The 13,493-nt window shown below is 36.9% G+C and overlaps 1 protein-coding gene across 1 annotated transcript in view; it reads right to left on the bottom strand.

Moving 5' to 3' along the window:
* Positions 1 to 13,493, bottom strand: part of PTPRZ1 (protein tyrosine phosphatase, receptor type Z1) — an 82,707-nt gene that overhangs the window by 15,398 nt on the left and 53,816 nt on the right. The window contains exons 14-17 of the mRNA XM_027897004.1: positions 7,853 to 7,944; positions 4,500 to 4,585; positions 2,239 to 2,259; positions 1,976 to 2,072 (exon numbers count right to left, since the gene is read on the bottom strand). Of these exons, the coding sequence (XP_027752805.1) occupies positions 1,976 to 2,072; positions 2,239 to 2,259; positions 4,500 to 4,585; positions 7,853 to 7,944 (296 nt within the window). The remainder of the gene's footprint in view (positions 1 to 1,975; positions 2,073 to 2,238; positions 2,260 to 4,499; positions 4,586 to 7,852; positions 7,945 to 13,493) is intronic.

Genomic DNA, 13,493 nt, shown 5'->3' with positions numbered 1-13,493 from the left:
TGAGATCATCAAGTCCAACCCTTGATCCAACACTGCCGTGGTTACTAGACCATGGCACTAAGTACCACATTCAGCACGCTTGTAGCAAGCGTGGGTAGAGCCCCTCTCAAATCTTCGTTCGCGAAGCCTAGCCATGACAAGTGCCACATCCAGTCTCATCTTAAAAATCTCCAAGGATGGTGAATTCACCACCTCTATGGGCAGCCCATTCCTGTAGAGCTGCAGGGGGTTCTTGTGGCCAAAGCGCAGGACCTGGCACTTGGCCTTGTTGAACCTCATCCCGTTGGAATCAGACCAACCCTCCAGCTTTTCCAGGTCCCTTTGCAGAGCCCTCCTGCCTTCCAGTAGATCAACACTCCCTCCCAGCCTGGTGCCATCTGCAAATTTGCTAATGGTACACTCAGTCCCCTCCTCCAGATAATTGGTAAAGATATTAAATAGAACTGGGCCCAACACTGACCCCTGGGGAACACCACTGGTGACCGGCTGCCAGCTGGATGCAGCCCCGTTCACCAGCACTCTCTGGGCCCGGCCCTCCAGCCAGTTCTCAACCCAGCACAGAGTGCCCCTGTCCAAGTCCTGGGCTGCCAGCTTTTCCAGGAGTATATTATGGGAGACAGTGTCAAAGGCTTTGCTGAAGTCCAGATAGACCACATCCACAGCCTTTCCCTCATCCACCAGGTGGGTCACCTGATCATAAAAGGAGATCAGGTTGGTCAGACAAGACCTGCCCTTCCTAAACCTGTGCTGGCTGGGTCTGATCTCTTGTGCATCCTGTAGGTGCTGTGTGATTGCACTCAGGATGATCTGCTCCATAACTCTGCCAGGCACTGAGGTCAGGTTGACAAGCCTGGAGTTTCTCGGGTCCTCCTTGCAGCCCTTTTTGTATATTGGCATGACATTTGCCAACTTCCAATCATCTGGGACCTCCCCAGTGAGCCAGGACTGTTGGTAAATGATGGAGAGCAGCTTGGCAAGCTCTTCTGCCAGCTCCCTCATCACCCTAGGATGGATCCCATCTGGTCCCATGGACTTGTGAGGATCTAAGTGGCTCAGCAGGTCGCTAACTATTTCCTCCTGGATTACAGGGGGGCTATTCGGCTTCCTGTCTCTGTCTACCAGCTCCAGAGGCCACTGTCCTGAGGACAACCTGTCTTACTGTTGAAGACTGAGGCAAAGAAGGTGTTAGGTACCTCAGCCTTTTCCTCATCTTTGGTGACTAGGTTGGACCATGTCCAACAAAGAATGGATGTTTTCCTGGCCCCTCCTTTTGCTATTGATGTATTTGTAGAAGCACTTCTTGTTAACCCTAACAGAAGTGGCTGGATTGAGTTCAAATAGTGCCTTTGTCTCTCTAGTTTTCTTTCTACATGACATAACTATACTCCTAAACTCTTCATGAGAGGCTAGCCCTTTTTTCCATAGTTGATAAGCTCTCTTTTTTCCCCTAATTTCCTTTAAAATGTCCCTGTTCAGCCAGACTGGCTGTCTTCCCCACCGACTCGCTGGGACAGCCTGCTTCTGTGCCTTCAAGACTTCCTTCTTGAAGCAAGTCCATCCCTCCTGGACCCCTCTGTTTTCAAGGGCTGTTTCCCAAGGTACCCTCTGCACCAGTCTTCTGAGTAGGCCCAAATTTGCCCTGTGGAAGTCCAGGGTAGCAGTTTTATTGATGGCTCTCTTTGCATCCTTGAGTATTGAAAACTCAATTATTTCATGGTCACTGTGCCCCAGGCGGCCTCCAACCACCACATCTCCCACCAGCCCCTCTCTGTTTGTGAACAGTAGGTCTAGCAGGTCCCACCCCTGGTAGACTCATTTACCAGCTGGAGCAAGAAATTATCCTCTAAACACTCATCTAGACTGCCTCTTCTCTGCTTTCAGTGTGGAGGTATTTTTGCTCTCTCCAAAAACATATAAATCTATATTTGTCTATAATTATTTCTTAAACAAAACACCAAGTGATGCCTTTACTTACAAGCAACAATGTTTATGTATCGATTCTTATTCTTGTTGTCAGGGTGATTAGAGCTGTCTGATGTAATACCTAGATCTACAGTACAGCTCTGGATTTCCTGGAAAAAAATTATGTCATATTTTAGTAAGTATTAAGACATATATAAAATGTCTTAAAATACAGTAAGTAATCATGAAAAGAACCACAACCTTATACCCAATTATCTATGATATTTTACAACTATGTCATTGCTAAAAAAAAAATGCAGTGAAATAATTCCTTACCTGGTAAAACTCTTTCAGTGTCTAATGAGGGAATGAATGCAAAAAAAGTAAAAAAAATCAAATTCCACAGCACAGAACAAATGGATAAGTGTTTATATAAATTACAATTACTATATGGAAAACAGTTATGGTCATGCAATATATATCTCCATAATAACAACAAAATTAAATATTTTGACATAACTCCTAAAGGAAATGAGGTAATTTTCCAGTTAAAATGCTGGTATGTGTTTTCCTATCTCTAATGTTAGACCTTAGGCCAGTGAAAGCTTACACATACGAGTAACATCACAGACTTTAGCCAGATTATCTAAATATTTAATTTTCACTGGATTTTTTTCTTGGTCCTTATAAGTGCATTAGTTTCTCTGTAGAATACTTTTGCTCTCTTCGCCTTCAGCTGCAAAACCTTCACTGAAGCAGGACCGTGTGCCACCCTGGCAGCCTCATGACACTCTAGCGAAGGACAGAGTTACAGCCCTCACTCAGGCTGCCAGCAGTGTCACAATGAAGCCAACAATCTTATAAAGAGAGAGACAGGCTTGAGAAGACAGGCACAAAGTCTCTAAAGCTCACAAAATTATTTTATTTATTACTTTAGCTGACAGGAAACTCAAGCATTTATAAGGTCCACATTGTTAAGTAGGAAATATGTTGTCATCACTAAAAGTACTATAATAAGATTTCCCAACACTTTTAATAATTCCTTTTAATAGAAATAACCTTCACATATTTAAATATAGATATGAAAAATGGTTCCAAGTATAAAAATTAGATTTAAAATCAGTTGTTTTATCGTAATATAAAAAAAAATAAAAAAAAACCAAAACCTGAACCATCCCTGTACTCTTCAAATGTATGTTAACTCTGCAAAGACAACGACTGTATTTCAGTTTTTCCCAATCCTCTACATTCTCCATCAGAATAGAAAAGAACAGGACACTAATTCTGGAGTGTTCTCTAAAGTCAAAAAGGATCTTCAAGATAGTTAAGATTCTGAAATACTTCAGATAGTGCAGCTAAAGTGAGGTGTAGCATATTTAGTCTTTGGATCACTGCTGTAATTTAGGAAAAGTACAATCATAGGAAAAGATCAACTTAGGATAAAGAATCTGATTTCTATATTGCTGTACTCACTAACGGTGAAAGAGCTTTGGAACCATTGTATTTACATACTATCCTTCAACATCTGCTCTTACTAACAGCCAATTTGGCTGGAGTCCAGTCCCGCTGGTGCATATGCACATGTGTCATATATGAATATTGAACTGGACATTCACAAGTATTTACAAGTTTGGTCCAACAATCAAATGGATGTTCTGATGTTAAATGAATTGAAGAAGAAATGCTGATGAAGTAGGCTACGTGAAGGACACGAAATTTTTTGTCCATTAGATCACAATACACTGGTTGGGAAAACAAAAGCAAAACCAAAAGATGCAAAACTATGAATTTTTAACTTTGATTATTGTTTTTGCAGCAGGAATATCACAATCACATTTAAATTAATATAGATCAATTAAAAAACTTTTTTCCATCCCAACTGACTGATTTTCTTCAAAATCTCTTGTAAAAAAATGTTAATATCTTTAAAGTATTTAGGGTTTTAATGTTTATGCAAATTAAGTTAGAACATATCTATCTTTAAACTGCTATACATGCGAATGTGAAAAAATGATGAAGTTCATTAGTTACATATGGTGATAATAAAATTACATTATTAGAGCATATGTTTCAGCATATATTTTGAAATACCTCTTATGAACTATAATACTTTGTCAGAGGAACTGTAAATCTTTTACTATCATATATGAAGACTACGTTAGCTCCCCTGTTAATCAGAAGTCTTGCCACGTGTACTCAATATTACTTCCATTTTATTTTCCCTGTAAATGGAACAAGCAAATGTGGGTAGCTTCTGCAAAATTAAATTTTCATTAGCATTGGCAAAGCTTTAGATCTACCACTGTATCTGACAAGTCATATACATTGCATTATCTTTGCACAGTTTACTCACACAATCATTTAGTATTTTAGCACAGTAACAAATATTGCCATTTGCATTCCAGTCCTGTTAGCTTTTATAAATCTCCCTAGTCTTTATGCACAAACTCCTTACGGGGCTCATAGCACTTATATTTACATGCATTCATGAAATTGGTGCCTAAGTCAGAATGTAGTCCCCTGTTTTTGTTTCCAGGCATTTAAATTGAACATTATCTGTATGTACTAAGAAGAAAGATGACGTCATAGAGCCATACCTCAAATTCTTCAGAAAAACCATTACTTGCATGTAAATCTGCAACATGTTTTGGAAAATGCTTTATTGGAATTGCTCCAACATCATCTTAGGGGTGGGAAAAGACAAAAAATATATTTATGAAGAATAGAAAGCCAGTGACATATAAAGAAGTTTATATGCAGGCAATCCACACAACATCCTGAAATAAAATTTTGGCATGAACTTTGGATATACAACTCCCACAAAAATCAAACAGTCTTTAACATCATTAGCATTTCTAAAGTAGTTATCTAACATTTGTACATTTCTAAATGATTATTTGGGAAGAAGATAAAGAAAATTCCTTGCTAGATTTTGCTGTCTTTAAGCCCCCCCAAATCGAAGTGCTGATTCTGCAGGACGCTGAGGTTTTTTTGTAAATAAAACATACAGAATTCACTGTGAAGTCAAGGAGAAATGGGAAGATTATCTGTTTGCTACTAGATGTTCAAAGGGAGAGTGTAGGAGCAGAGCTCTGAATAATACAGATAAAGCAAGAATGAATGATTTGGCAGAGTTGTGTGAGTGCTTTATGCTGATTACTGTTGCACTGGAATTCTGATCCACTACATAGACTAGCTGAATAGTCCCAAGCCGAATAAATTTAAGGATCATTATACCACTAGTTTAATATTAACTGACATGTTGCATGTTTGCATTGGCATCCAAAGGAGTCTTTTTTTTAATCTTTTACTGCATCAGCGACTACTTCCAGTACAGAATTTCCCCCCATTCTCCTCATGATTCTATGATTACCTATTGATAATAGGTCTGATTCTGGCAGTACTGACTGCAGATTTTCATACCAGGTCTCATATTTCAAGTTTTCAGTAAAGGATTTATGTTTAAGACTTTCTGGATACCCATAAAGAAAGTATCTACATTCTCAAGGAATAAATGTGATTCATGTAACTTTGGCATTCTGATACTGATTCTGAATTTTCCATCTGATATTTATATTTCAGGACATCTTCATTTTACTTTATACAAATATAGAAAAACACTCTTGTGTAGAACATTCATCAGGGTTCATGCCAAAAGTCTTTGGGACTTTTAATCTTCTCTTTCCTGCAAAGATGCCATGTAAACAAAGTCATCTGCTTGTTAATTATCTGTTAAAGGAGGATATTCTTTCACAGTGTTTTGGTTCTGAAAAATAATAATTTTTTTAAAGCCTTTTATGGATTAAAAATATGTTTATTTCACAATCTGTAATTTCATCACTATTTCATATGAGAATGAAACGTCAAAAACATTGAACAAGGACCTGTTATTTACTTCAACCAGTGTTAAGCATTTAGCCCACCTAATAATTTTAGCTTTCAGTTACCAAGAATTTTTTTATTTGTAGTAATATCTATCTGGTCTTCCACTTACATGACCGGATCTGAATAAAAAAAAGTGAATTTATCCAGTCAAGCCTAAGAGAAGCTGAACAACTGTGTAACACTATCTTTACACTTCAGAGATAAAACCTGGCATAAAGTGTTTATCCTAATGATATGCAAACACAAAACCAGAATTGTAGGCAAATGACCCTAAGAGTGAGGTCAAAAAGGGAGAAAGAGATGTCAGGTTTTGTTTCATTGCCAGTGCTAATCTCCCAATTCAATAATTTCTGAACCAGGAATGTATTTTTTATCTGGATGGCAGATATCACTTCAAACTACTCAGAGTTTGATAGTGGGTCCGAATACTACCCTGTAATTGATTATTATTTGAATTCATCTTTGCATTGTTCTGCCAAGTGCCATGGCATTTTCTGTGAATAACTGCAGATCTCCTCTCTCTGCCAATGAAACCCTTCAAAAGGAAGACTTAATATATAATTAGATCTGTGGAGTGTGCTTTTAGTCATATCCATAGGAATTGAACTTAGCAGTTACAAAACGCTCTTCCTGCCTGCACTGTTTAATGGCATTATGTCACAGTTAGACTCAATTGTAAAATTATGCTGCTGCAACACTTGTACAATAGAAAACTCAAAACTTGCTCACTTGATATCTGTTGCATGCAAAATAAAACAGACTATTTCCTTGGTGCTTGCAGCTTTTTCCATATAATATTTTCTGTATCTTCAGTCACTTGGAAAAATGTTTATCTTTATTAGCATTTCATGAGGAAACCCTCCAGCTTCAAAACATATATTTTAAGCACTCAGAATAACTGTAAATGCAATCTGACAATGGAAAATGCCTCCTCCCTGAGGTAAGCTGGTAAAAAAAAATTGAAAGAAAATTATACATTTGTACTGCAATAAGTTAGTGATAGAGTGTTAGAGTAGATATTTCCTATAGTGGATGCCACTTGACATTCATATATAATCATGTTTTTTGAAATCAAGCTATAGCTCTGCTTTTCAACCATTTAGTAAAAGGTTACGCACCTCCTAACAATGGCAATCAATACAAAAGGCATTTAAAGATCACGTAAAGATGTCTACAATTCAGTTACAATAGAAGCCTAATGTTTGGGATTTATTTAATTTTTTTTACTAGTTATCTACACAAGGGCTGATTTTCTTCCCTCATTCATTCCATGGGAATATATCTCCTTGCGTAATAGTACAGTTTGTAAAAACATTACTTGTGGAACAAGATATCCTTTTCTCATAGGTGAAAATGTGGCTTAGGATCTGCTTCAGAATTAATCTATTTAAGGTACTTTCATTCTACACAGATTAAAAAAGCTGGGAGGGCTGCCTTCAGGAGGAAGGAAAAGAAAGAATTTTTCCAAGTAAATGTGGTGGATATAGAACCAGAAGATGCCAATACTATTCTGAACTTCTGTATAATTTTTATGAAAGGATCCCAAAGAACTTCACCATAGTAACTATGCTAGTAAAATACATAAGTTTAAGAACACATAATTGAAACGAAATGCAGACAGATGAGGCATATGCTCATCCTGCTGATAAAAAGAATAGGAAATGTTCTATACAATGGTAACATATCCAATTAAAGGCAGAAATATAGTAGAATATGTTGCTCCACCTTGAGACAGTGAACTAGAGCTATTTAGAGTAGCTCAGATGGTTACACTAGCAGCAGCACTCTAGTGAGGCTACACCTCAAATGGCTAGAAGGCACAGTGTATCTTCGAGACAACTCTGTAAAGGGAGAATATTTCTCTTCTGTGTTACCTACAAGAGAGAGCATTAGGAACACTAGTCTCTGCTGACATCAACTGCAATTGTGTTTACACAGATTTGTACAAGAGGTTACAAATCTCTGCTTTACAGATGTTACAGTACGTGAAGAATTCATATTGACAGATATAAAACAGCATCTTCCGACAGCTAACACCAATCCACAGAGCAGTTTCCAGAAGTACCTGAGACTGGGAAGACTGGAGCTGGGGGAGCAGAAATCACTCGAGGTGATGTATTATCTTCTAAATAAAAGTGAGCAGTCTGGAAACATTTCCTGGAGGGGAAGAAACATAAATAAGTATTGCAAAACAAGTAAACAAACAAACAAACCAAACCAAACCAAACAAAACCTCCACCAAAACACTATCTAAGATCATTTGGAATTCTGGCATTATTGAGTCAGAAAGAAAAATCTTGGTTTTGAAAACCAGTTTTTTTTGAGTGTCAAATATTACTGTTACAATATAAATATTTCCCCAGCACACCATCAAATTTTGCATACAACTTGACGATACAATACCTCAGCATAATACATAATTCATGCAACTTTACCTATACCAGAGGCAGAGGACAGAGCACGCATCAGACATAGTGACAGCTGAAAGAGGAACTCTGCATCAGGAGCTACCATAGATGCTGTGCAATTCCAAGTACAAAAAATGCTACTGTCTTCCTGGCTTATCCAAATTCCCACACACAATTAATGCTTCCTTTCACGTCATTATGCTAACTTGAAGATGGAGCAGTGTATGAGATCAGTCCTGGTAACTCACTGATAGATCCTACTGCAGACGTGGAAATGCAATAAAAGACAACGTGCCCTGTAACAGCCTAACAGTGGCTCTAGAACTACCATGACTGGGGGTTAAACTATTTTTTCATAATGTAATTGCAACACTAAGGGAACTTTAACCAAGGAGGACTTCCCGAAGTTGACAGACAGAAATAGGGGAATTTCTAACTCCAGGAGATGCCAGCTTTGTTGCAAAAACACTGAAGTATGAATACAAATGGAATCAACCTTAACTATGACCCACAATGTTATTTGTATCTGTGCTGTAATCCAGATGTGAAGATAATAGGAATAGCATCTGTTAACAGTCCAAGCTATTCAAGAGAATGAGTAATCAACTGCTGCTGTAAGCTTTGCAAAGCCTCTTTAATTAAAAAATCTCCATATGATTAGACATGCTAATAACAATATTTACTTGGGTCACTTAATCTTTTTGAAATATTATTCACTAATCATTAAATTTAAAAAGAAATATATGCATCACAAAAATATTAATCTCATTTGATATTTAAGAGATTCTGCTTCTTCAAAGCTGAAGCTTTGTATGATTGCTACTTTGTGTAATCACTAATTTTAAATTCTGTACCATCCCTGTATCACTGCAGTGACAAACTACCTCATATAACAGTTATAAACAAAAATAAATTTTGAAGATACTTTGAGAAATAGATAGGGAACATGTGGCTGTTGTCATTCTTTTCAGAACATTAATGAAGATAATAAAGAATTTGGTAAGCTTATTTGAATTAAGCCTCTGGAAAACATGCCTATAATCTAGGGATTTTTTTATCTGTGTACAATATAGATTCTCTTACAATGAAAGAAAAAGTGGACAGTTACATCAAAGGGAAAACTGTGGCATGCAAAATAGTTCTGGTGGTTCATGTGACAAAGTAATTTGAAGCTAGAATCCTCTAAAAGCATATTTGTGATGTTTGCAGAGAAGTTTTGGCTCTGCATGAGAAGTTCAGAGCAATGCTATCTCTTACGTAGCTTGTTTTACTTAGAAATGGCAATTTTGGATGTAGACCAAGAACATATTCAGGATGGACAACCAAACATATCAACCAGCCTGATGCTAAAGCACCAAACTCAAAAAGTGTCCTTCCCCAAATATCTACTGCTTTTGAACAATGATCATACCTAAAGTTTATGGGCTAACATTACAGAGTTTTGTCACCTCCTTGCTTGAGAAAAGATTGAGCTATAAGGAATTAATTAGCATAATTGCTTTCACATCTAAAGCAGCATTTAAAATGTCCTCATAATATCCCATACACTTATTATCCTTCACTGAGCCAATGTATTTTTAATCTTTAACAAGTTAATTGTGGCTGAAAATAAATTACACCCTTAGCACATTTGAGAGACAAATTCATAGCAGTTGACTTAACCTGTAATAAGACTCATAAATAGGCACTCCATCTGCTTCTGCATCAGCAGTGAAAGTCTTCATGACTAAACCTAATGCTAATATCCACATATCATTAATTATCACTTCTTGTTAATGAAAAAAGTGATGACTATTTCAAACTTCCAGACAAAGGTCCCATCACTCAATGTTAAACTGATTATTTAATTTACACCTTTCATCACAGAATTTAGATCTTCAACCTAAAACTGTAATTTGTAATTGAGACACAGTACTTCTTTGATCACACACTTTATATATGGAGATGGTGCTAAGCCATTGAATTAATTATAGTGTCTGGATCTGTATAGGAAGGCATGAAGCAGCAGCAGTGCTTCCGTCTCACAGGAGGGACACTGGATCTGCATGAACACTTCAATGGGAACTTTGGACAAGATAAACCTCAGATTGTGGAGGACATAGTTTTTCCAGCATTTGGACCCCTTGCCCTTGGCTGAGGATATCTGCCTACTTCTCCCCCCAGAGCAGAGACTGCTCAGAGCTCAACTGGGATTGTCACTGAGGCAAGCAAAGAGCACGGCACTGTCTGTGTATGGGAATGTGCGTATGTGCAGGGTGTTCATTGCTGCACGGACTGAGGAAGGGCTGAAACCTTGGAAGTCAAGAGGCATCTGTGAGAGGATGTCTTTGCACATCCACTGCTCGTCAAGAATGGTCTTAGAGGCAGTTACTTCTCTTTCTGAGAACTTCTTTTGAGCTCACAGGATTTTCTACCAATAAGCATTCTCAAACACTTCTCTGAATTTACTTTTAAAATGTTCAGGTGATTTAAAGATCTGATAGAGCCAAAGGATGTTCAAATGGATCATCAATGGACCCAATGATGCCAACTATTCAATTTTTAAATGATTACAATTAACTTTTATCTGCTTCTCAGCTGGAATTTTAATTTTCAGATTTTATCAACACTTTTATTTATAATTTGATGTCACATCATTGAAACGTTTTTCCTTCATGGATGGATGAGTGTGGCTTTTGTGAATTTAAATATCTGATTTTAGTGTCTCTGCATGTGCAAGTTTAATAATCCTTAGAGAGGGTTCTCAGCTCTGTTCCCATAACCTTATCACAGGACTCAAGGCATCAGTTCAAATAATGAATAAGGAAATGAATATTCTCTGACAGCTCTCTTTTAAAGATACGGGGTGGTAGAGAAAAATTAAAAGTTAAATGGCTACTCAGGGTGTTGTCTGCCAACAGGTTGGTAACTTCTGCTGTGTTGCTGTCATGAGATATCTAAGAGCCTGGATGGCAGTCAGCTGATATTCAGTAAATCTACAAATACAACTGGAGCTGTAAGTGCATTAGCAGTTTGTGGTTAGTGTTACTAGAGCTAGTGTTTTACTAAAATTCAAATATATTCACTGCAAAAGAATTGTGAATGGTACAACTCTTGCTGATAACTGCTACCATTTTACTATTATCCAAGCTCTTCTTACAGTGACCATTATAAAACTGATAAGAAAAATGAAGCCATCCAGAAAAGAATAGAGCAAGTACTTTCAAATATTTCTGCTGCATCTCTGCTGCAAGGACTCAGTCAAGTAGACAGATACTGAGAAAGATGGATAAATTCTAGATTTGGACAGGAAATTCTCTCTAAAGCTTTAAAAAAAGTCTATCTGGACAACAAGACCGTTAAACAGGCAAAAGAATCTCCTTGTTTATTCCACTGTAATCTTACTCATGCTGAAGAAATGAAAGGAAAATTAAATTGCTTGAAAGTTGCTTGAATTACAAAAGATATACAGAAACAGAGTAGTTCAAAATTGTATATTTTCCTACTGGCAATTAGTCAATCTCTGACAATATTGCCATTAGAAGTTTTCATCCCTGTTAGAGAAATGAATATTTTATCAAACAAAGATTAAAACTGTGCCTAATGGCATAGCGAAGAGATTGAGGAATTTCCTCAAGTGCTGATTAACAATTTCATGTAAAAAAAAACCCAAAACCAAAACCCAAACAACAGATGGTACAGAATTATTTTTCTAATACAAGTCATTCAAGTGAAGAACAAAATAATTTTGCCTTTCTTTAACCTTGAGAGTCTAGAACTTGTTGCTCTTCGTAGCGATTGTTTTTTTAAACCAAATAACACACCTTTTGCATATTCATTTTAGGAGTTAATAGTGGAAACAACCCAAAGCAATATTCACTCAAATAACCAGCTAGGATATACCAATGCTGTTTTTTTTTTGGACTACTGTTGAAAAAGGAATATAGAGTAACTTCTTGAAAACATAAAATTTTTATGAACTTTAATAAGTGAAAATAATTGGCCCAAATTAAAAAAAAAAAAAAAAGAATTATAGAAAGAAACATTGACAGCTTACATTAATTATTTCAAAATAATATAAATCTAACCATAAAAAATATCACAGACCTTCTAATAATATTTTCCAGGCTAAATAAAGACTGCATATCAATGAAATTATTATCTTGATTTTTTCCAGGCTTTACAAAGAGGTGAGGGTTTTGGCAACTTTAAAGAGGGCTACAAAGTCCTACCTACAATACATATTCTTTATGTTTCATTCCCCTGAAATTAGAAATAGTTACTGGTCTTATCATAATGCCAAGAGAATTTTGTTGAGGATTATCAATAAAAGAGCTCCATAGTTTATTTTGTAATACACAAGAAATACAGAAAAGATTAAGTTCAAGTCAAGAAGATATTATTGTTAACGGGATTTTTGTTTTATTCTGAAAGACCCGCTTTACAGAGTTGTTCATTCTCAGAAAAAGAATACAAAATGAACACCATGTTATTCAACAAAAACAAGCTTGTAATGTGTAGGATTACTGGAACTGAATTGTACAATCTGGGTCTTTAAATGGATGGTGTTCTTTGGCAAATAGAAGAGATTTCAAATACTGTTTAGCATCAGGGCTGAACCCCTTTGGAAGATAAATATGAACATTCATGTTGCGTAACATGAAAGACATGACAAGATTCTCAGTATGCAAGTGGTTGGCTGGAAATCCTGGGATGGACAGTATAAGCATCAAACTAGGCATAAACTAAGAAATGAGTTGTTCAAGTATTAGGACAATTAACTACTACTTTGGAAAGCAGAAGAAATATTTATCAAAATCAATTTTCAGAAGTGTCCTTAACCACAGTGATTGCTCACTGACTCGCTAGCACACTTGCCTGGAACAAAGCAAGCTTGAACTCAATTTCTCAAGTCTAGTCTGTTCAGGGATGAAATGTTTTCTGTCCCCCATGTGGGACATACCCTGATAGTCCGCCAGAAAACCAGTGTCAGGAGACTAGAAGAAAAGTCAGTGAGCACAAACCTGACATCCCATACGGAGACTACAGTAGTCAGTAGCTTGGAAAGGGCAGTCTGAGTCTCTTTACTTGTTCTCCACTATATTTTTTTTGCATTTTAGATTAAGCAGGGTTAGTGGGGGCTGGGGAAGAAGAAACAAGCTCTGGAAGTTTCTGTGAGATGTTTAGGTGTGTCTTCCCCCTTCTTTGTGCAGTTCCTCTAAGAGCAAGGTCCTATTCCTGACTGCTGTTTTCTGTGTTAGCACAGCAGAAGCAGTAACAGGATCAGGTTCCAGGCAATCACTGAACAGCAAGAACCTC

Source organism: Empidonax traillii, unplaced genomic scaffold, assembly GCF_003031625.1.
Source record: "Empidonax traillii isolate 1590-97213 ecotype Southwest subspecies unplaced genomic scaffold, ASM303162v1 scaffold524:size468641, whole genome shotgun sequence".
In the NCBI taxonomy this organism is placed as follows: Eukaryota; Metazoa; Chordata; class Aves; order Passeriformes; family Tyrannidae; genus Empidonax; species Empidonax traillii.
The sequence above is the reverse complement of the archived record's forward strand: the minus strand, read 5'-3'. Positions and strand labels throughout refer to the sequence as shown.